Below are 22,545 nucleotides of genomic sequence, written 5' to 3'. Positions count from 1 at the left end.
CTAAAAGCCAAAGCTTGGGGATGCCCCAGAAGGCATCCCCTCTTTCGTCTACTTCCATCGGTAACTTTACTTGGAGCTATATTTTTATTCACCACATGATATGTGTTTTGCTTGGAGCGTCTTGTATTATTTGAATCTTTATTTGTTAGTTTTCCACAATCATCCTTTCTGTACACACCTTTTGAGAGAGACACACATGATTCGGAAATTGTTAGAATACTCTATGTGCTTCACTTATATCTTTTTGTTATATAGTTTTTACTCTAGTGCTTCACTTATATCTTTTAGAGCACGTCGGTGGATTTGTTTTATAGAAACTATTGTTCTCTCATGCTTCACTTAGATTATTTTGAGAGACCTACAAAACAGCATGGTAATTTTCTTTAATTATATTAGGCATTCAAGATTAATAATAAAATTTTCTTATGAGTGTGTTGAATAGTATGAGAAGTTGATAAATACTTGTGTTAAAGTTTGTGATTCTCGTAGCATGCACGTATGGTGAACCGTTATGTGATGAAGTCGGAGCATGATTTATTTATTGATTGTCTTCCTTATGAGTGGCGGTCGGGGACGAGCGATGGTCTTTTCCTACCAATCTATCCCCCTAGGAGCATGCGTGTAATACTTTGCTTTGATAACTTGTAGATTTTTGCAATAAGTATATGAGTTCTTTATGACTAAGGTTGAGTCCATGGATCATACACACTTTTCTTCCTTCCACCATTGCTAGCCTCTCTAATACCGCGCACCTTTCGCCAGTATCATACATCCACCATATACCTTCCTCAAAACAGCCACCATACCTACCTATCATGGCATTTCCATAGCCATTCCGAGATATATTGCCATGCAACTTTCCACCGTTCCGTTTACTATGACACGCTCCATCATTGTCATATTGCTTTGCATGATCATGTAGTTGACATTCTATTTGTGGCAGGGCCACCGTTCATAATTCTTTCATACATGTCACTCTTGATTCATTGCATATCCCAGTACACCGCCGTAGGCATTCACATATAGTCATATTTTGTTCTAAGTATTGAGTTGTAATTTTTGAGTTGTAAGTAAATAAAAGTGTGATGATCATCATTTTTAGAGCATTGTCCCAAGTGAGGAAAGGATGATGGAGACTATGATTTCCCCACAAGTTGGGATGAGACTCCAGGCAAAAAAAGAGGCCATAAAAAAGAGAAAAATGCCCAAATAAAAAAATGAGAGAAAAAGAGAGAAGGGACAATGCTACTATCCTTTTACCACACTTATGCTTCAAAGTAGCACCATGATCTTCATAATAGAGAGTCTCCTATGTTATCACTTTCATATACTAGTGGGAATTTTTCATTATAGAACTTGGCTTGTATATTCAAATGATGGGCTTCCTCAAAATGCCCTAGGTCTTCGTGAGCAAGCGAGTTGGATGCACACCCACTTAGTTTCTTTTGTTGAGCTTTCATATACTTATAGCTCTAGTGCATCCGTTGCATGGAAATCCCTACTCACTCACATTGATATCTATTGATGGGCATCTCCATAGCCCGTTGATATGCCTAGCTGATGTGAGACTATCTTCCCCCTTTTTGTCTCCTCCACAACCACCATTCTATTCCACCTAAAGTGCTATGTCCATGGCTCACGCTCATGTATTGCGTGAAGATTGAAAAAGTTTGAGAACACTGAAAGTATGAAACAATTGCTTGGCTTGTCATCGGGGGTGTGCATGATTTAAATACTTTGTGTGGTGAAGATAGAGCATAGCCAGACTATATGATTTTGTAGGGATAACTTCCTTTGGCCATGTCATTTTGAAGAGACATAATTGCTTAGTTAGTATGCTTGAAGTATTATTATTTCTATGTCAATATTGAACTTTTGTCTTGCATCTTTCGGATCTAAATATTCATACCACAATTAAGAAGAATTACATTGAAATTATGCCAAGTAGCATTCCACATCAAAAATTATGTTTTTATCATTTACCTACTCGAGGACGAGCAGGAATTAAGCTTGGGGATGCTTGATACGTCTCCAACGTATCTATAATTTTTGATTGTTCCATGCTATATTATATTCTGTTTTAGACATTATTGGGCTTTATTATACACTTTTATATTATTTTTGGGACTAACCTATTAACCGGAGGCCTAGCCCAGAATTGGTGTTTTTTTTGCCTATTTTAGGGTTTCGCAGAAAAAGAATATCAAACGGAGTCCAAACGGAATGAAACCTTCGGGAACGTGATTTTCGGAACGAACATGATCCAGAGGACTTGGACCCTACACCAAGACATCAACCAGGAGGCCACGAGGTAGGGGGCACGCCTACCCCCCAGGCGCGCCCTCCACCCTCGTGGGCCCCCTGTTGCTCCACCAACGTACTCCTTCCTCCTATATATACCTACGTACCCCCAAACTACCAGATACGGAGCCAAAACCCTAATTCCACTGCCGTAACTTTCTATATCCACGAGATCCCATCTTGGGGCCTGTTCCGGAGCTCCGCCGGAGGGGGCATCTATCACGGAGGGCTTCTACATCAACACCATAGCCTCTCCGATGAATTGTGAGTAGTTTACTTCAGACCTACGGGTCCATAGTTATTAGCTAGATGGCTTCTTCTCTCTTTTTGGATCTCAATACAAAGTTCTCCCCCTCTCTTGTGGAGATCTATTCGATGTAATCTTCTTTTGCGGTGTGTTTGTTGAGACCGATGAATTGTGGGTTTATGATCAAGTTTATCTCTGAACAATATTTGAATCTTCTCTGAATTCTTGTTTGTATGATTGGTTATCTTTGCAAGTCTCTTCGAATTATCAGTTTGGTTTGGCCTACTAGATTGATCTTTCTTGCAATGGGAGAAGTGCTTAGCTTTGGCTTCAATCTTGCGGTGTCCTTTCCCAGTGATAGTAGGGGCAGCAAGGCACGTATTGTATTGTTGCCATCGAGGATAACAAGATGGAGTTTATTTCATATTGCATGAGTTTATCCCTCTACATCATGTCATCTTGCTTAATGTGTTACTCTGTTCTCTTGAACTTAATACTCTAGATGCATGCTGGATAGCAGTCGATGTGTGGAGTAATAGTAGTAGATGCAGGCAGGAGTCGGTCTACTTGTCTCGGACGTGATGCCTATATACATGATCATACCTAGATATTCTCATAACTATGCTCAATTCTTTCAATTGCTCAACAGTAATTTGTTTACCCACCGTGAATACTTATGCTCTTGAGAGAAGCCACTAGTGAAACCTATGGACCCCGGGTCTATCTTTCATCATATTAATCTTCCAATACTTAGTTATTTCCGTTCCCTTTTATTTTACTTTGCATCTTTATCATAAAAATACCAAAAATATTATCTTATCATATCTATCAGATCTCACTCTTGTAAGTGACCGTGTAGGGATTGACAACCCCTTATCGTGTTGGTTGCGAGGATTTATTTGTTTGTGTAGGTGCGAGGGACTCGTGCGTGGCCTCCTACTGGATTTATACCTTGATTCTCAAAAACGGGGGAAAATACTTACGCTACTTTGCTGCATCACCCTTTCCTCTTCAAGGGAAAACCAACGCAAGTGCTCAAGAGGTAGCAACAATACACACAAACTTGCGTTTTGTGCAAAAAGATGTGTCTTTATAGGACATAGCCCTATGCACAAAGGATTTAAATGCATTGATGTTTCCACTGGCAGGGTCTATATATCTAGAGATGTTGTCTTTGACGAATCAATTTTCCCTTTCGAGTCTCTTCATCCAAATGCCGCAACCCACCTTCAAAAAAAACAAATTCTTCTTCCTCTGGATTTTGATCAAGGGGGTGATAACAATTGTACTAACCAATCTGACAATATTCTGCTCGCCCCTAGTATTATGCCTGTGCAGGTACCTAGAGCAAACAACAGAGAAAATGACCAAAATTATGAAAATTTGGCTCAAAATCATCTATTATTTCATGCCAATGGAGAAGAAGGAGGAGCCGATGTGGAACCCAGGGAAGATCTTGCTGTGCCTGCCACGTCACTACGTCAGCCGGTTTTGGATCACGCGTGCGGATCTGTCTCGGGTCGCATGGCGGTGCGACAGCCCGGTCGGGTGGATGAGGCCGCGTCGGGCCAAACTGCAGGCCACTCCACGAGCGCTGAGTCATCACGCGGGAGCGGGAGTGCGCGGACCACGCGCATGCAGTCGGCAGCGACAACAACTTCGGGATCTTTTGTGGAAGGTTTCACTCCAAGTTCGACCACACCTTGCCACAAGATCATCTATGCCCTCTTAGTCTGCAGATTTGCAAGGATCTTCTGGATCCTCTGCGGCTGGTCGCATTGAGCAGTCTTCTGTGCAACTACAGCCACAACCTGACACCACTTCAGGGATTATGACTCGATTACAAAAAGGTATTAGAAATCCCAAAGTAAGAACATATGGTACTATCCCGTATGGTATGCTGTGTATTTCAGGTGAACCAACAAGGTTGAGTGATGTGCTTGGAGATCCTACGTGGAAAAGGGCTATGGATGAAGAATATGGTGCACTCATGAGGAATAAAACATGGCACTTGGTACCAAGGCAAAGAGGTAAAAATATTATTGATTGCAAATGGGTTTACAAAATCAAAATAAAAGCATATGGCTCCATTGATAGGTACAAGGCACGTCTGGTTGCAAAAGATTTCAAGCAACGTTATGGTATTTATTATGAGGACACCTTTAGTCCTGTCGTGAAAGCTGCCACCATCAGACTTGTGCTAGCTATTGCTATTTCCAGAGGACAGAGCCTTAGACAGCTAGATGTTCACAACACGTTTTTGCATGGTGTTCTGGAAGAGGAGGTCTATATGAGGCAACCACCAGGGTATGACAATAAAAAAACACCTCACTATGTTTGCAAGCTTGATAAAGCTCTTTATGGTCCGAAACAATCTCCTAGAGCATGGTTCTCAAGGGTGAGCTCACAATTGAAGCATCTTGGTTTTTGTTGCATCCAAGGCTGATACATCTCTCTTCATTTATAATAAGGCAAATACTGTCATGTTTGTGCTCATTTATGTTGATGATATCATAGTTGCAAGCTCCTCATAAAATGCCACTAATGCTCTCTTGCATGACTTAAGTTCAGAATTTGCCTTGAAGGATCTTGGCGATTCACATTTCTTCCTTGGTATTGAAGTTAAGAAGATTCAAGATGGCATAATGTTGAGTCAGGAAAAATATGCCACTGAACTTCTAACTCGTATGGAATGAAGGACTGCAAGCCTTCGCCCACACTTTTGTCTTCTTTAGTACAACTTTCAGCGCATGAAGGAGAACCACTTAAGGAAGAGGAAAGCACAAAATATAGGAGTACTGTCGGATCTCTACAATATTTGACTTTGACACGGCCAGACATATCATTTGATGTGAACAAGGTTTGTCAATATCTGCATGCTCCTACTTCCACCCATTGGACACCTGTCAAAAGGATTGTACGATACATTAAGCATACTATGAGTTTGGGACTTAATTCCAACGCTCCAATTCTTCACTGGTTAGTGCTTTTTCTGATGCTGACTGGGCAGGATGTAGTGATGACAAAAAGTCAACTGGAGGATTTGCAGTGTTCTTTGGTTCAAACCTTATTTCTCGGGGTGCCAGGAAACAAGCTACAATATCAAGATCAAGTACAAAAGCTGAGTACAAGTCATTAACAAATAGTACTGCTTGAGATCATTTGGGTGGAATCATTACTTGATGAGTTGGGAATCAAGCAACGTCGTGTTCCATGTTTGTGGTGTGACAACTTGGGGGCCACCTATCTCTCAGCTAATCCAGTTTTTCATGGCAAAACTAAACATATTGAAATTGATTTTCATTTTGTATGAGAAAGAGTGGCAGAGAAGAAGTTGGACATAAGGTTCATTCCATCCAAGGATCAGGTAGCAGATGGGTTCACTAAAGCTTTGTTAGTTAAGCCTTTTGAAGAGTTCAAGATAAATCTCAACATAGGATAGTTTAGATTAAGGGAGGGTGTTAGAAGTTTGAAATCTACACGCCATGTAATCTCAACTATCTCTCCCTCTATCTCGTATCATTCTCTATCTCTTTCTCTTGTTCTCCATGACAGATGTAACAGGATGAATCCTAGCGATTGTCCTGCCTTGTAATCCACGATAAGCTTTCTGTCCACATCAATATATAGCAACGTGGCTCTTCCCCTGGAGAGTAGGAATGCTCCCATTGATCAATCTAACACGCTTTCGATCCATTCCTGACTCAGAGTTGGGCCGTGTTTGCAACCGAACGGACACGCGCGGACGGCCGCGGCACGCGCCCTAGTCCCCCGGCCCTCCCGTCAGGGACACAACCACTTTTCTCTTCCCCTTCCCTTCCCTCCGGCCTCCTCCTTCCGTCCTCGCCGTCGCCATCACCATCCTTGTTCCTTGCCGCGTCGCCTTCCATCAAGGTCGTCCGCCCCACAACCACGCCATGTCATAGCCGCCCACGCACGCGTTTAGGTAGAGTTTTTTGCCGGTGTTCGTGGTTCATTGTTGGCGGTGGGAGAGAAGCTACGGCCACCAGTGTCGACTGTCAACCTCAACAACTTTCGACATGCGCTACATTGCCGCAGGGCGCCCACCCCACCAACACCAACCTTGCTTCGCTTCATCGACTTGCTCTTTCCGGCCGCGTCTCCACCACACCCGCAAGGTGTTTGACGCGTTGCTCACAAGGTATCATGGATAGCGGGGATGAGTTTTTCTTTCACAACTTCATTTGGTCATCGGATGATTCGTCCTCGGATGATGAAGAGATTGTGGCGGCTGCATTGGTTGTCCACGACCACATTAATAGGAAGCGACCTCCGTTTAGGGGATCAATCACAGCCATGTTCTTACCTTGAACCGCAATAGGGAGAGAGGCCACACCTTCTCTATGTCGATTACTTTGAGAATAGCGCACTCTTCAAATCACTCAAAAATCGTCGCCGCTTCCGTATGGCGAGACATGTGTTCAATCATATTCAGGAGGGAGTGGTAGCATATGACCCATACTTTGAGTGAAAAGAGGATGCCCTTGGCAAGTTTGGCTTCTCTTCTTACCAGAAATGCACTGCGGCTATCCGCATGCTCGCATATGGAATTCCTGGTGATCCTGTGGATGAGTATATTCGTATGGGTGAGTCCACATGTCTCCTCTCAATGTATAGTTTCTGCAAGGCTGTACTGGCAGTGTTCAGCCCTGAGTACCTGAGAGAGCCAACTGTCGCTGATATAGAGGGGTTGTTAGCTATCAATGCCCAGAAGAGTTTTCCGGGCATGCTTGGTAGTATTGATTGTATGCACTAGAAGTGAAAGAACTGTCCATTTGCTTGGTATGGGCAGTACAAGGGGCATGTGAAAGGTGTTACTGTCATACTTGAAGTGGTGGCTTCACAAGATCTGTGGATATGCATTCTTTCTTCGGCATGGTTGGTTCTCACAATGATATTAGTGTTCTTCAACGTTCTCCCGTGTTTGCAAGGCTTGAAGAAGGCCACTGCCTAGCGGTCAACTTTGAGATCAATGGCCACCAGTACAACAAGGGATATTACCTTGCGGATGGCATCTATCCACAGTGGTTGACTCTTGTGAAGACCATACCCAAACCGCAAGGAGAGAAGAGACAGAGGTTTGCCCAAATGCAGGAGAGTGCTAGAATGATATGGAGCATGCTTTCGGTGTGCTTCAGTCTCGATGGGGTATCGTCCGAAACCCTGCATTGACATGGAGCACTCAAAAGCTTTGAGAGGTAATGACTGCTTGTGTGATCATGTACAACATGATCATGGAGGATAAGTGTGATGATAGCATCTACGACCAAGGATTTGATTTTCAGGGTGAAAATGTTGAGTCTGAGCAGCCACTTCCTACAGGCTGCAACCTTCGAACCGTTTGTCCATTTTCATCGTGAATTGCGTGATTGACATATTCATATCCAACTCCAGGATGACTTTGTTGAGCACATATGGACTCACATTGGCAACCAGTAGATCTATCATTTGCTTTTCATGCGAACGAATTTCAATCGGGTTGTAAAGACTATTTCATATTGTTTTTTATTTTCATTGGGTTGTAAGACTATTTCGGATGCGAAACTATTTGCTACGCTTGATTTGAACTATTTACTATGTTAGTATGCTTATGTTGGACGACGAGATGCGGTCAAAATATGGCCTTGCGTTAGGCGCACGATCGTCGCATCTAAAAATGAGAACGAATATGGTCCTATTGTCATCCCGAACGGATAAAAAGCAGATGAAATAAACATCCATCTAGGGTTATGTGTTTGATGTTGTGCGTTAGCCTAAATTGAACAGCCTTGGCCAGACACGCTCAACTCGGCCGACACGATCACATGACGCGCCCGCGCATGCTCGGTCGGCTCGCGCGCGCTGCACCCTCTCTGTCCGTCCCCATCCGCACTGGGATATGACGGCAGCAGGTTCGTCATTCCGCGCCACCGCCAAATGACTAGTCTGCCCTCGGCCCGCTTCCCTGGGCGGCAGGTCAAGACTCATCAAGCTCACACGTCCACGTCGCCAACCGGTAATCTCTCTCGGGCGTCAACGCGGGCCGACCCGGTTATGCGATGCGATGCCATCCTCCCTTGCGCGCTCTGCGGCGCCGGAGCTCGTCGTCGGCACGCGACCGCGACGTCTCTCCGTAGAGCACGCGCCAAAGTTAATCTCCTACTAGCAGTATCTACCACTACTTCCAGAAAGTTCGCAAGCTAATCAATCAGGACCACTCCGTGCGGTAAAACTATACGTACGTATGTATTTGGTCCACCTTTTGAGCTCAGCTGGGAGTGTGAAGGAAGAGCCAGCGGTATATTCGCGGACGCGGCGAACGATCGTGAAAGGCGGAGGGGCTTTTCTGACATTTCGGGGGCATGCATTAAGCCGGAAAGGTAGGCGAGCTGGATGGACGTCGACGGCCAGCGGTCACAGGTTAATGATGAGGACGAAAGGCGGTGAATTATAGGCACTAATAATCAGCTGGTTGGCCGTGGACCGGGACAGCGTCAAACCGCCCCAGCCTGCATAAAGCTCATCTTTGTCGCTTCCACCTTTGAGACATTGGCCATGTGAAGCCTCTTGCGTGATATCTATGCGGATTTCACAGTTTTTTTCCACATCAAGTTTGGGCTGCTTGCTTAATAATTCCACAGCTGTCTGGGAACATCGTCAACCAGGCACATGATGGTGGTAGTGCTATGGATCTTTTAGCAAGATCTTGCAAAGCTCATGGAGCGCTGCAACTTGCAAGAGCAACTTCTAGGCTATCTTACCTGTCCCATAAGCGATGGTGCTTATATATAAACCTAAGACGATAGGCGGAGAATTAATTAGCACTAACCGACCTGATAGACCAGTGTCATTATGCTCTGATCGGCGATCGCCGCTTTGATCCTCGTTTAAGTCCAAGCCCGTGATGACATAAAAATGATCGGCATCGAAGCAGTTGTCGCGTCTTCTTTGCCTTGCCGCCACCCTCGTGCGCGGGGCCCACCGTTCACGTGGGCCAGAATCGACATGCGGGCCCCCGCCACCTCCCCCCAAATCCACGAGATCAACATTTTCTGCGGCTTTCGCTTGGCCCAGAGCCCTCCACGTCCGCCCCCTCGCGCCACGTCACCGTCCCTGTCCCCGCGCCCCCACCTACCAATATCTCGGGCTGGGATTCCCTCCCGCGAGTCGGCGAAGCGACGCCAGATTTGCCTCGCCGTCCCCCGCTATAAAGCCACGGACGGCCTCGGCTTCCACTAACTTTTGCTTCGCCGTGGAAGGGATCGTCGTAGCTGGCTTAGCTTGCTGCTTTGCTTCCAAGTGTTGCTGGTGGTGGTGCTGTGGTAGTGTGGTAGTGTGGTGTGAGGTGTGATGGAGCTGCAGGGGCTGGGGAGGTACTGGGGCGTGGGCGGCAGGAGGTGCGGGTCGTGCCGGGGGTCGCCGGCGGCGGTGCACTGCCGGACGTGCGATGGGGGCAGTGGGGACGGGGCGTACCTGTGCGCGGGCTGTGGCGAGGGGCACGCGCGGGCGGGGCACGAGAGGGTGTGGGTCTGCGAGGTGTGCGAGCTCGCGCCGGCCGCGGTCACCTGCAAGGCCGACGCCGCCGCGCTCTGCGCCGCCTGCGACGCCGACATCCACCACGCCAACCCGCTCGCGCGCCGCCACGAGCGCGTCCCCGTGCAGCCCATCGGGTCCTCGTCACCCGAGGGGCAGGAGCAGGAGCAGGATGCGTTCGTGATGTCGTTCGGCGGCTCGGTCGACGGGGAGAAGCAGCAGAACCCCGTGGTGAACCTGAACGACGCTCTGGAGGCCGGCGCCGGCGGGAAGGAGAACGTGAAGCTGGACTTCCTGTTCGCGGACATGATGGACCCTTTCTTCGGCTCCGAGCTCCCGCGCTTCCCGCACGCCGACAGCGTTGTCCCCAGCGGCGGCGCGGTGGAGCTGGACTTCGGTGGCGTCGCCGCCCCCGTCGTCGTCTCCAACCCGTCCTACAGCTCCTACACGGCGGCGTCGCTCGGTGGAAGTGTAAGCCCTTGCTCCCCTCTCCTCCAAGAACCTTACCCTCGCGTCATCTGTGCTAGCGCATCTTCCTAATATTTATTGGCCTTCCATTTAGCAGGGCTCGTCGTCGGAGGTCGGCTTGGTGCCGGACGCGATCTGTGGCCGAGGCGGCGGCATCATCGAGCTGGACTTCGCACAGTCCAAGGCCGCGTACCTGCCCTACACCCCCACACCAAGCCACAGTACCGTAAGCGCCTAACTAGATTAGCTAGCTAACTGTTTTGTATCAACGAGCACATGTAATTGATCACTGGTCTTGTGATTAAACACAGGTCTCCTCGGTGGATGTTGGGTCGGTGCCGGAGCGGAGCGACAGCGCCGTCGCGGCGGCGACGCCGGCGACGGGGGAGGGGAGGGAGGCGCGTCTGATGCGGTACCGCGAGAAGCGCAAGAACCGGCGGTTCGAGAAGACCATCCGGTACGCGTCCCGGAAGGCCTACGCCGAGAGCAGGCCGCGCGTCAAGGGCCGCTTCGCCAAGCGCGCCGACGACGCGGACACCGACGCCGTCGCGGCGGCCACGATCACCACGCCGGGGCCATGCGTGCTCGACTTCGGCAGCTACGGCGTCGTGCCCACCTTCTGAGGCGGCGCCTGATTTGGTGTCCATTTCCTCCGGCGAGCGTGCCGGCTGGGTGCCTAATTAAATCCGGCACCGCCATGGCCGGCACGAGCGCGCCGACGTGCATGCGTCGTGTTCCCTCTTGTATAATTGCATGTAATGTTTTTCGAGCTGTCTGATCGCTGGCTGGCGTGTAGTATACTGTAATCAACATGCACGCACGCACGCACGCATGTTTTGCTAGAACTAGAATAATACAGATAGTTCTAGTTGACTAGTCTACTACCCTGTACCCTTTCCCTGGGCTAGCTTGATGCCAAATTAGGCTAGGGCAATGTAACGTGTTTGCTGGAACAGCTTAGTTCTAGTTTTGGATCCACAGGATACTTATCTCCAAAAGCCATCTTCTCCACTTATCTCGCGTTTTACAAACCAAGGTTTAAGTGATACGGACGTCATCTTCAAGATACTAAGAGACTTGTCGCTTCTCTAAGTTGTACCAGTAGCAACGCACGTCTCAAGCATTGGTCAAATGACAAATGAGATCGGCATAAAAATAGAATACAGAAAAAATTCTAAAAGGTAATACTCCCTCCATTCCACAATGTAGTGCTTTCTCTATCCTCGTGCTTCAACTTTGATCATAAATTTAACTACCAAAACCGATTGCGGCGGGAGCAAAAGTTTTATCAGTGAATTCGTATTCGAAAGAAGTTTTTAATTATATATTTTTTTCTCCTGCCGCAGTTGGTCTTGTTAGTTAAATTTATGGTCAAAGTTGGACCTCGGGAAGAGCGGGCACACTATATTTTAGAATGGAGGAAGTATGAGTTAAATAGAAACACATCTTTTTTAAGCGAGACTTTATTGTGGTCATGTTGTTGCATAGAGACAAAAATATATTGGTTAATCCATTCTGTGTTTCAATAGGTTGCAATAGAAGAAATCTAATTATGACTGGAAAGCAGCCTTGCATTGTGTTTAGTACGTGAAGAAGCAATCCCACAATTGATATCAATATCATGGTGTAAAGGAATTGAGAACTAAAATCTCAGTTGATAATTCATAGATGAGTTTGCTAACCAGGTGTTATCTAAACCTGCAAATGGCCTTGATAATGAACAATGAATTTTCCGGCACTCGATTATGTGCTGCAAATATTCCGACCTCTCGCATCAATGACTGCTAAAATGAAGAACATGTATATTACATAAAAGAAATCAATGACATCGAACCATATTCTAAAATAAATCATAACATCATAAGGTATTCAGGGGCTTCACAACGGCACTGTTTTTAACACATATCAAACATTTTTCAATTACACGATGAACTTTTTTTTCTAATATCAATGTTTCAAAATACATGTTGAAATTTGTGTGAAATACAAAATGAACATTTTTTATACCACGATGAACATTTTCAGCACACATTAAACATTCTCATAAATGACATCCACGTTTTTCTTACATGTGCAAAACATTTGTTAAGTGTTAGAACTTATTATGTAAATGTCACAATTTCTTTAAAATTAAATTAATAATTATTACACTATATAAATAAATTTCTAAATATGGAACATGTTTTTGTCATGCGTAATTTTTTTCTTACATACCAAAAACGTTTTTGTTGGATGATGTGATTTTGTTTTAATTATGGAAATAAATTTCTTGCATCTTATATTTTTCTAAAATGATTGAAATATTTTCAAGCATGATCATTTCTCTAGAAGCCATGAACAATTTTTTGAACCTTATACAACTTTTTCAAAGTTAAACAAGCATTGTATAGAAATCTTTTAAAAATGTCATAAACAACTTTTTGAAACGTGTGTGCATTTTCTAAAAGCCATGATCATTTTCTGAAAGGTGTGAACATATTTTGGAAATTGCTCGAGCAAATGTTTTATACTGCATGAACATTTTCTACATGTGACATGAACGCATTTTATAATAAATTAATTTATAGAATATACATATTTATGATATTGAAGTATATAAAAATAATAAAATGAAAAAATAGAATACAAAAGAATTTTCTAGGGGTACAAAAAGAGATAAGAAACAGAAGAAAACAATGGAACACGGGAAAAGTAAAGAAAATGTGCTTCCAGGATAGGGGCGCTTTGTAACTTGCAGCAATTTCGCGTCTCTGATGAGCCTGGCACGGTAAAGCCTGGCCCAATTATAAGACGATACCAGTGAGTGCAGCCTCCATCTCGTAAGAGAGACATAGGGGGTGTTTTGTAAAGAAATAATACTAGTGACAACCATAAAATTTGCATCTGATGTTCAGTTTAATACTAAAAGTTATAAAATATGTCATCGTGGTCACATGTCTATGTGAGGCCCGCGTCGTCGTCCATCTAGGGCAATTCAAGCGGCCAGAAACCTAGACGCCGCCGCTGTAAACTCCCTCCTCCCCTCTTCCGCCGTTGTCGGAAGACACCGCCGGGCTAAGCCCGGGGGCCGACGGCGGTGGCGGGGGATCTCCTCTCTCGCGCGTCTCCCGGATGGACAGATCCCAAGGCGTGTGGTGGCGCGACCTGTTAGAATAAATCCGAGGCATACCGTCGACCATCTGAGGACCAGGCAATCACACGAGGCACGACACCGGGATTTGTTAACGAGGTTCACCGATATGACTACATTCTCGGGGCCTGACTACGGGCGCTTCTCCCCGTGACACCGTCACAATACCGCACCCGGTCGCTCTGGACGCCGGCACATGTCGCCGGCTTCCCATGCGTTCCGGTACTATTATGTTGGCATAGGTTACATCGTGTGTCTAGCCCCGCTATATATGAGAGGCCTAGGATACAAGTGTCCTACTAGGACACGACTCCATATCCTATCTAAACACAATACAACTACAAGTCCAATTGTAACCTATCTTCTATATTCGACACAACTCTAACAAACTCCACCTTAGCGAATATTCTCCACCACCTTGAATTCGTCAATGCGTCAAACTTTCATGTACATTGGACTTGAGCTTATCCCATGAGTACCGCTGCTACTCCAAAAACTCCATATGACTCTACCTGCAACTTATATTCTCTTCTTTTCTTGAGCACAGTCAACACTTGAGCAAAATCAAGTTCCACATTACTCTAGTTTGTGTGTCCAACTCCTAGAGTATCAGTCCAACGTCATCACACACTGATCACTGACCTGCGTGAAAGTGAACAACTCACATATTGAGTGTCACACATAAGAGTTACCTGAACTCAACATCACCGCTTCTTTCTTGACCGTCTGTCGGAAATTTGAAGGAATTTCACCATTGCTTGTAATCATCTCGAGTCGAATTCACAGTTGTCTCACCACATGTATGCCCACCAGAGCCCTGATCCGTCTCCATGCCCCGTGCATACCGCACGCCTTGCCGCTATTACCGCGTCGAGCCTCCGCTGTCCCGGTCGAATCTCAAGGGTCGCGAACCCACATCACTCAACCCCCACTGCAGAGTACCATCGATCATCACCGACCGCTTCCATCAGACCACTGGGCTCCAGTCCGAACTGCATGTCACTCGCTTTTCCCGCTGAATAGGCTTTGACTCTCTGCCGACTTACGCCGTAGCCCCTCAATCCAGCTCCACCTTCAACATGACTCCATGATAGTTGTACGTGCCACCCCGCGCCCCGTTGACTCCAAGTTCTCATGTGTACCGTCTTGAATCAACCCCACGCCATAGCTTTGTCGAAACTACACAAGCACTCAGGCCCGTGCCACGTGTTTCCACGTCCAGAAGTCGGTCACCATCGACATCACGCTCCTATCTCGTCGTCGCCGATCCCACCACCGTCTTCTGTACCAACCGACTCACGTCGATCTAGTCCAACCCAGCTGAACTTCTCCGGCTGCACGACACACTCAAGGCTCCCAAATCGTCTTCCTTGAATTTTATTTCATCACTTGACAATTCCATCTTAGCTAACATGACTTCCCACAACGCCTTCAAGCATCTTTATTGTGCCAACAAATCTTTCATCTGTGTCTGTCATAACCCAAGGTTTTCAGTTCTGAAAACTTCTCCACCTCAAATCTGGTATCTTTTGACGCCATGATTCTTCGTATAGCTGACCTGTGAAAAATTATCCAAGCTTCTCACGCCATGTCCAAGTACACACCATGTGTACTATTAGTAGCCTAGTTGATCTTCACGTGATTCAACTCCAGGCCTGACTCAACTCTTGATGCTATTTGCTTTTCCTTGTCCTTGCGCTAGTTTCAATGGATTTCTTCTCCGTCGACTTGATCTGCCTTGTGGCGTACATAAGGACTCGGTCCTCTTTTTTTCTTTCCCACAATCTCCGAATAACCTAGCTCATGATACCATTTGTTAGAATAATTCGAGGCACATCATCGATCATCGAAAGACCAAGCAATCACACGAGGCACGACACCGAGATTTGTTAACGAGGTTCACCGATATGGCTACATCCCCGGGGCCTGACTACAGGCGCTCCTCCCCGTGACACCGTCACAATACTGCACCCGGCCGCCCTGGTCGCCGGCACATGCCGTCGGCTTCCCCTGCGTTCCGGTGCTATTATGTTGGCATATGTTACATCGTGTGTCTAGCCCCGCTATATATGAGAGGCCTAGGATACAAGTGTCCTACTAGGACACGACTCCATATCCTATCTAAACATAATACAACTACAAGTTCAACTGTAACATACCTTGTACACTATATTCGACACAACTCTAACACGACCGGTCTGGGATCTGCGGCGCGGCGGATGGCGGCAGGCGGCGGGAGGCCGGCCCGTCCTCGGACGGCGACGGCTTGGCGCGGTGGAGGCCAGGGCTGCGGGCGCTGCGGATGGCCCTTTGGGCGGCGGCGGCTGCTGTCAGCAGCGGCCGGCTTGGCTGCGATGGCATGCATGCTGCCTTCAGATCGGCGACGATGGCGTAGAGGGCCTGGTGGTCTCGTCGGCGGCACCTCTGATCAGATCTGTTCTGACCAGTGCAGCCGGCGGTGGTGGTCATCTTTTCCGTCAGAGGTGGTCGGCCTGAGGCTGGGTGCTCGGATCTCGGGATCCGTCATCTGGCACCAGCTGCGAGTCGGGGAGACGTAGTTGCCGGTAAAAACCGAGCCGACGGGGGGCGATGGTGGCGTTCCACGTCGTTACCTTGATGAAGGCATCGTCATGTGACTACCGTCGACCCTCTTGTATTGCTCCCGGGGAAACCCTAGGATATGGTGTTCCAGGCCGGACGATGACGACACCGCGGTGTCGTTTCTCTCTTGGGAACGTCGTTTTGTGAAGCAGCGCTGGAAGTCAGAGGCAGGAGGTGGAGCGGCTTCGTCTTGCACGGAGCTTCGATGGAGATGTCAAGTCATGCCTGACCGACAGGTGCTACGCTTGGTCATGCCTGGTCAGCAGGTGCTACGCACCACATATCCTCCAAGGGCTTCAAGCTGTGTCGCTGGTGGTACGTGGCAGCATGGCGCTGAGGTGTATCAGTGGCGACCGCAACATGTACAGCTGTTTGCGCGCAGGGAGGAGGTGCCGTTGGGCGCCGTGGTGCCGTCGACGATAGTTGGACCGAGCAAGGTTGATGCATCAGTACAGTTCTAAAGATGGAGCGGTGACAGTTGGCGGCGGCGGCCTCTGTGAGCACACCGGACCAGTGTGTGCCCCAGACCCGGCAAGTGGCTAGGTTAGGGTCTCAGGTCTTAGATGTTAGGCTTGGCTGCGATGCCTGTTTGATATTAGGCCGAGGCTATCTACGCCCCTTCATCAACTGGATAGGTGTAGCGACAGTTTTGTTGCTTAGACGGCGGCTTTAGTCTTACTATTGTATGCTTTATAATGTCTTATGAGAATGATTAATAAAGTGACCATATGCATTGTCCAGATACAGAGGCCGGGGGTCATTCTCCTTTTTTTTTTAAAAATAACTTGTCTATGTGTGTGTAGATACAATCACTTCCCTGTATCCAGCCGTACCACGTGCTAACGTGGCGTGTGAGCAAGAATACAACCCACATGTCAGTGGCTGTGAATGGTGAGGCGTTTGGTGAGCCTGACATGGTGGAGCCTGACTATTTGCCCCGCGAATTCTGTAGCCACAGGACCATAGCACGAAAGTTATTTCTCGCTTTGTGCGAGGCATCTGTACGTCTCACCCGAAGGATCTTTTGAACACGTATAACTAGGCTGGCCGACATCTTCTTTTCGCGGTCTCTCGTTAGCTCGGGTAAATAGTTTTCTTCTTCTTCTTTGTTGGCTGCTGAATGAATTTGTCTTGTTTTCTTTGGGTTTTTCATGTTCATTTACTTTACAGTTTTTACTTGTTTTTATTTTTTTCTTTTCCTAAGTATTTTACTTGTTTTTATTTTCTTTCCTTTTCTAGGTATTTTACTTGTTTTTATTTTCTTCACGATTTTCTTTGTTTTTATATCTTGTCTACTTTTACAAGTTTTACTGTCTTTTGCTTTATAGTTTTTATCGGTTCTGTTTGCATTTTTTGGCTTTCATTGCATTTCATTGTTTTTGCATAGGTATCTTTGGTCTTTATTTTTACTTGTCTTTTCCTTTGATTTTCTATGCTTCTTCACCGGATTTCTTTCATCTATTTGTCTCCAGCTTTCATCGTTTTTATTTTTCCCTTTTCTTTGTTTCTTCATGGTTTTTTTTTTGGGTTCTCTGTTTTCTTCATCTCTTTGTTGGTTTTCTTTTGTTTTTTGTTTCCCATTTTTTACGGCTTTCTTTAGTTTCTAAGATTTCCTATTTTTTTCATCTATTGAACAAATTTTATTTTGTATACATAATGTACATTTTTAGTGTACACGTGCTTTTTTTATATATGTCAGGAACAATTTTTATGGACATTAACTATTTTAAAAATACTTGATTAACATTTTTCATGTATATGTTTTGATGTTATCCTTATTCATACACATCTTACATTTTTATACATATACAATACTTTTCATATGCATCTAACATTTTTAAATACAATTTTGAAATCAATGATTAGCATTTCCTAAATATATAATTAATATTTTATTAAGTACATGATTTAGCACTTTTAAATTCAATGATTTTTTAAAAACATGTTTTGATGACTAAATTTTTTCATACATATTGTACATGTTTTATGTAAATCTGAAACAGTTATTTGATATACGTCTGACATTTTTCAAATACATGATTAAGTTTTTTTAAACACATGTTCTTGAAAAACATATTCAAATACGTGTTAAAAAATTTCAAATACATACCAGTTTTTAAATACTATAAACTTTACTCTAAAGTTGTGCCATCATAATTTAATTCCACAATTTTTTTTTCTTAAAACAAAAGTAATTCTTTGGGAAATATATGTATTTTAGTATTATTTGAAGATATAACAAAAATAAGAAGAATTAGAGTTATAGACGCGCCTATGACCATGGCGTACATTTGGCAAACAGAAAACATTAGTTCATGAACTGAAAACTAATGCAACAAACAACATTAGTGGACCGTGCTATGACCACACCGTTTCAAGCGAGCTATAAACGTGCCCGAACCATTGCGTGCATCTGGTGAAATCCTATGTCAAGTTTATGGCACCGAATTCTTCATTAACCCGAATATTTCCTTATCCAGGAATCTTTCTAAATTCTACTTTTTTTTACAAGTTGTGAACATTTGTTTCTTTCAGAAACACTTTTCTGTAAATTCATGAACATATTTTGAATTCACCAACATTTTCCAAATTTGTGAACATTTCCTGTTCACCATGTGTTCTCCAAATTCGTGAACAGCTTTTGAATTCCTGAACATTATTTCAGTTTCACAAACATTATTTCAAGTTCATGATCATTTAAAAAAATTCATGGACAATATATTGTATTCACTCATTTCTCAAATTTGCATTCTGTTTGCAAATTTGCGGGAATTTTTATGATTTTTAATATTATAAATATGCAAACACTTTTTCTTATATATGAACATTTTTCAAATTTATAAACTTGTCATCATAAAGCGAAATATTTTTTCAAATTCATTTTTGTAACCCACGAACAATATTAAACATCATGTATTTTCCATATCCATATGATCGAGTCCTTAGGTTTCCGAATAGTGTAATTGAATTATAAGTGTGATTCTTTCCCGAATTCCCAGTTTTTTAAAGTTCATCATTTTTTTTAAATTTAGTAACATTTTTAATTCACGAACAATTTAAAAATCTTTGATCATTTTTATAAATTCATGAATATATTTATAAGATTCTTGAGCTTTTTTTGGAAATGACAAACTATTCTGAAATCCTGATTTTTTTCTAAAATTTGAAAAGTACTTTTAATATAAGAACTGTCTGAAATAAAATGATATCCGACTGAACAAACAACCGAAAAGAAAAATCGTCAGCAGGTAGCAGTAGTGCATATGGGCCTCAACCGAATGAATCCCATGGAAAAGGTGCACTCGCAAGAAAGGTCGAGTTCTCACCATAAGACTGACTAGACAGAATATAGAGAACATGGCAGGAACCATGACTTATAATGTTCATATACAAATTACAGAGTTAACATTTACAATTATTGCTTCCTCTTCATGGTGCCTATGTGCCAATTTGGAGGTGCACGTGTGACACAGTGATCCGAGCACAAGTTCAAAAACCGTGGATAACATTGCACTTTGAGGTCCTATTTGATTCGTTGGATTCTCAAAATGTAGGAATACAAAAGCATACGAATAGAGTGAGCCCTCTTTTTCCCCACAGAATTACATAACTACAATAATTTAGATGGAGGAGTGTTTATAGCACAGAAAAACAAAGAAATTTTATTAAAATGTTTGAGTGGGCGGGCAATCTATAATACCTAAATAGTTCATCCCCACTAACCTATTTCTCTTAACATGCAAGATGTCCATATCAGCAAATCTTCCACCTCAGCAAATCAGCCATGTGTCAAAAAAATCAACAATTTGTTGGATATTTTTCCGTAGTACATGGTCACCCCCAAAGCAAGCCAACGTTTCCTATTCACGGCACATCCTAATTGGAGCAAAATAAAAGAGCCTCAGGCACGCACGTATCATCTTCTCTGGCGATTCCTTTGATCTTCCCTGGTGATTCGTTTGTTCTTCCCTCCCACCTTATATTTCTCTCCCGTGGCCCATCGGCATCCACACCCCAAGCCATCTTTTGGCCTTCTACGAATCCGTGCAACAATCTCATCTCTTGGCTGCCTACAACGACACTACTGCCGAATTCAGAGGCGAGGAGCTGCGATGATCCGAACAGATGTTGGATTTAGTGGTGAGAAGCTGCGCCAGCCTCTCCTGCGGCAGAGCTCCGCCATACCGTCCCTTTCCCATCTTCCACTCCATGCGACACCTTCAACTCTCTCCACCACCGCGGATTCGACGACGAACAGGTACGACTGCCCCTGCCACAACCTGATTTGATGACGAGGAGTCTCGCCAACCCCTTCAGCAATCAAGCTCTTCCGCCCTCACTCCCTTCACCATCTTCAATTGTTACCTTGATGCAGCCCGAAGAAAAGGCGAGTAAAATACATCAGGTTTTGGTTTTCTACAGTGTCACTGCAAGATTTCATCCTGAATTTGTGGATTGTTGTGGAATCATGAGCTTCTGCATATGATAAGGTGAGTTATCATGTTAGTGGTTTTTCGGAAGAAGTTGGCTTAATTCTCTGTTCATTACAATGATGACCTATAGAACAGATAACTGGATTAGCATGATTTTGATGTGTTATCCCTTAAATGTTATTTCGGAGGATATACACAGGGAAGCGACAATGATGGTACAAAAGATCCCAGATTAACATAGAGGAAGTACCAAGAATCGAGTAGTTAATTTTGTATACTTTATATTGTTATGGCAAAAAGCCCGCGACTAAATAATCTGTATACACATCATGTCGTATAGTTTGATTCGGTATGATGTGCACACTTACAGTTCATAATAAGAGGCCAGAAAGGTGTTTATTCCTGGTTAGTAAACTTACCTTTGTTTTTTATAAATGTATTTCTGTACTTCGTTGTTCTCTCTTACATTAATGAGAAACAAGCTATTACCGTTGGTTTTTAGCTATGATGTGCCATCCGGCGTGGCACCATCTATAAGTTGCCTCTTACTTTTGTCAATCTATTTTCGCTAAAGATCTTGATGCATACACACTACACACTAAACTCTCTCGCTTCTTTCCTGAAAGGTACTGAAGTTACCGTCTTCTTTCGTGAATGGTGCACTGAAGTCGTTATCTTCTGTCATGCTTCTGTTGGATAGATCATAAGAATTGCATGCTAGGTGGAAAATGTTTTTAATTCAAGAAATTTCGAAGAGATGTGCTACTTGGCCCAGTCTAACTCATAACTTTTTTTTTCTATTTTTCCTTTTCTTACAGAAGTCTACTTCCTGCACACGCAACAATGTAAGGTATATGCAAATGTATGTTTACCGCTAATCATGGTAGCTCGCTTCCTTTCTTTGCTGTAATTTTACTACAATTCCTCTATATATACTTGCCTTTGTGCAAGTATTCCATGTAGATTCAGATAAATATCATGCACTGTTGATGCATAAATAGATTATTCTGAAGTTTCATCTTTCGTATGGTCCACTGCAGATCAATGAAACTGAAAATAGTATTCCTAAAATTATGATCATTTTGGTCTCTTGAGAAAAGGATTTAACTTTACTGAACATTCCAGTGTTACTTTGCTTATTTTATTTTCTTAGTCACACTTGGAGAGGTCTATGGTGTCACAAGTTTACTCAAATTTAATAAAGATACAGGTGTAACGGCTATCTAGGTACACCCAAGATCCCCAAAATAATCGATCAATGTCTGCAAAAAATACTATTCATGGCATGTAACATTGCGCATCATGTATCATTCTAAAGTATTGTTGTCAAAACAGAATCGTATATTCATAATTTTGCTTAACCTTTTTTGAGTTATTTTACCGAGTAAAACAATAATTTGGGGCAACATTTCCCGTAGCAACGCGCGCGCGGGGAATCATCTAGTTTTGTCAGTAATCTCAACCGGTTTCGTAACTCCAACATGCTCGGATAGCCGGACCGGATATGTATGTATGACATTCTCACGTGCATGCGTCGATGGATGGATGCGGACAAAAGAAAAACGACCTGACGGCTCACCGAGAGCCTGTCTTCTGACCCCACCCCACTCATCCATAGGTTGGTTCCAAGTCTACCCTGCCATCATGTTGCTTCCTTCCATCTGTTAGAAATCTCTCTCATATGGTTGTCGTGTATGCATCCTCAATCACTTGCAAATTAAGTGTGATTTGTAACTACATATTGGCTACCCATATATAAAGATGAAATTAAGTTGATTTCCCTGTAAAGTTTTTCTTGTGCGGAATTATATATACTCTACAAGCGATCAATA

At 44.2% G+C, this 22,545-nt stretch overlaps 1 protein-coding gene across 1 annotated transcript; it reads left to right on the top strand.

Annotated features, from left to right (window-relative positions):
* Positions 1–9,768: 9,768 nt before the first annotated feature.
* On the top strand, positions 9,769–11,527 carry LOC125517200 (zinc finger protein CONSTANS-LIKE 5). The gene is made up of 3 exons (XM_048682378.2): positions 9,769–10,552; positions 10,647–10,775; positions 10,861–11,527. The coding sequence occupies exons 1-3, from the start codon at positions 9,899–9,901 to the stop codon at positions 11,170–11,172; spliced, it is 1,095 nt and encodes a 364-aa protein (XP_048538335.1). The 5' UTR covers positions 9,769–9,898; the 3' UTR covers positions 11,173–11,527.
* Positions 11,528–22,545: the final 11,018 nt, after the last annotated feature.

The sequence above is a fragment of the Triticum urartu genome, chromosome 6A (assembly GCF_056163025.1).
Source record: "Triticum urartu cultivar PI428250 chromosome 6A, HENAU_Tu73, whole genome shotgun sequence".
Classification (NCBI taxonomy): Eukaryota; Viridiplantae; Streptophyta; class Magnoliopsida; order Poales; family Poaceae; genus Triticum; species Triticum urartu.
The sequence above is the reverse complement of the archived record's forward strand: the minus strand, read 5'-3'. Positions and strand labels throughout refer to the sequence as shown.

Coding starts and splice junctions, on each gene's coding strand:
- LOC125517200 (XM_048682378.2), top strand. CDS start 9,899: ATGGAGCTGCAGGGGCTGGGGAGGTACTGGGGCGTGGGCGGCAGGAGG. Junction 10,553..10,646: donor CGGCGTCGCTCGGTGGAAGT/GTAAGCCCTTGC, acceptor TCCATTTAGCAG/GGCTCGTCGTCGGAGGTCGG. Junction 10,776..10,860: donor CCACACCAAGCCACAGTACC/GTAAGCGCCTAA, acceptor GATTAAACACAG/GTCTCCTCGGTGGATGTTGG.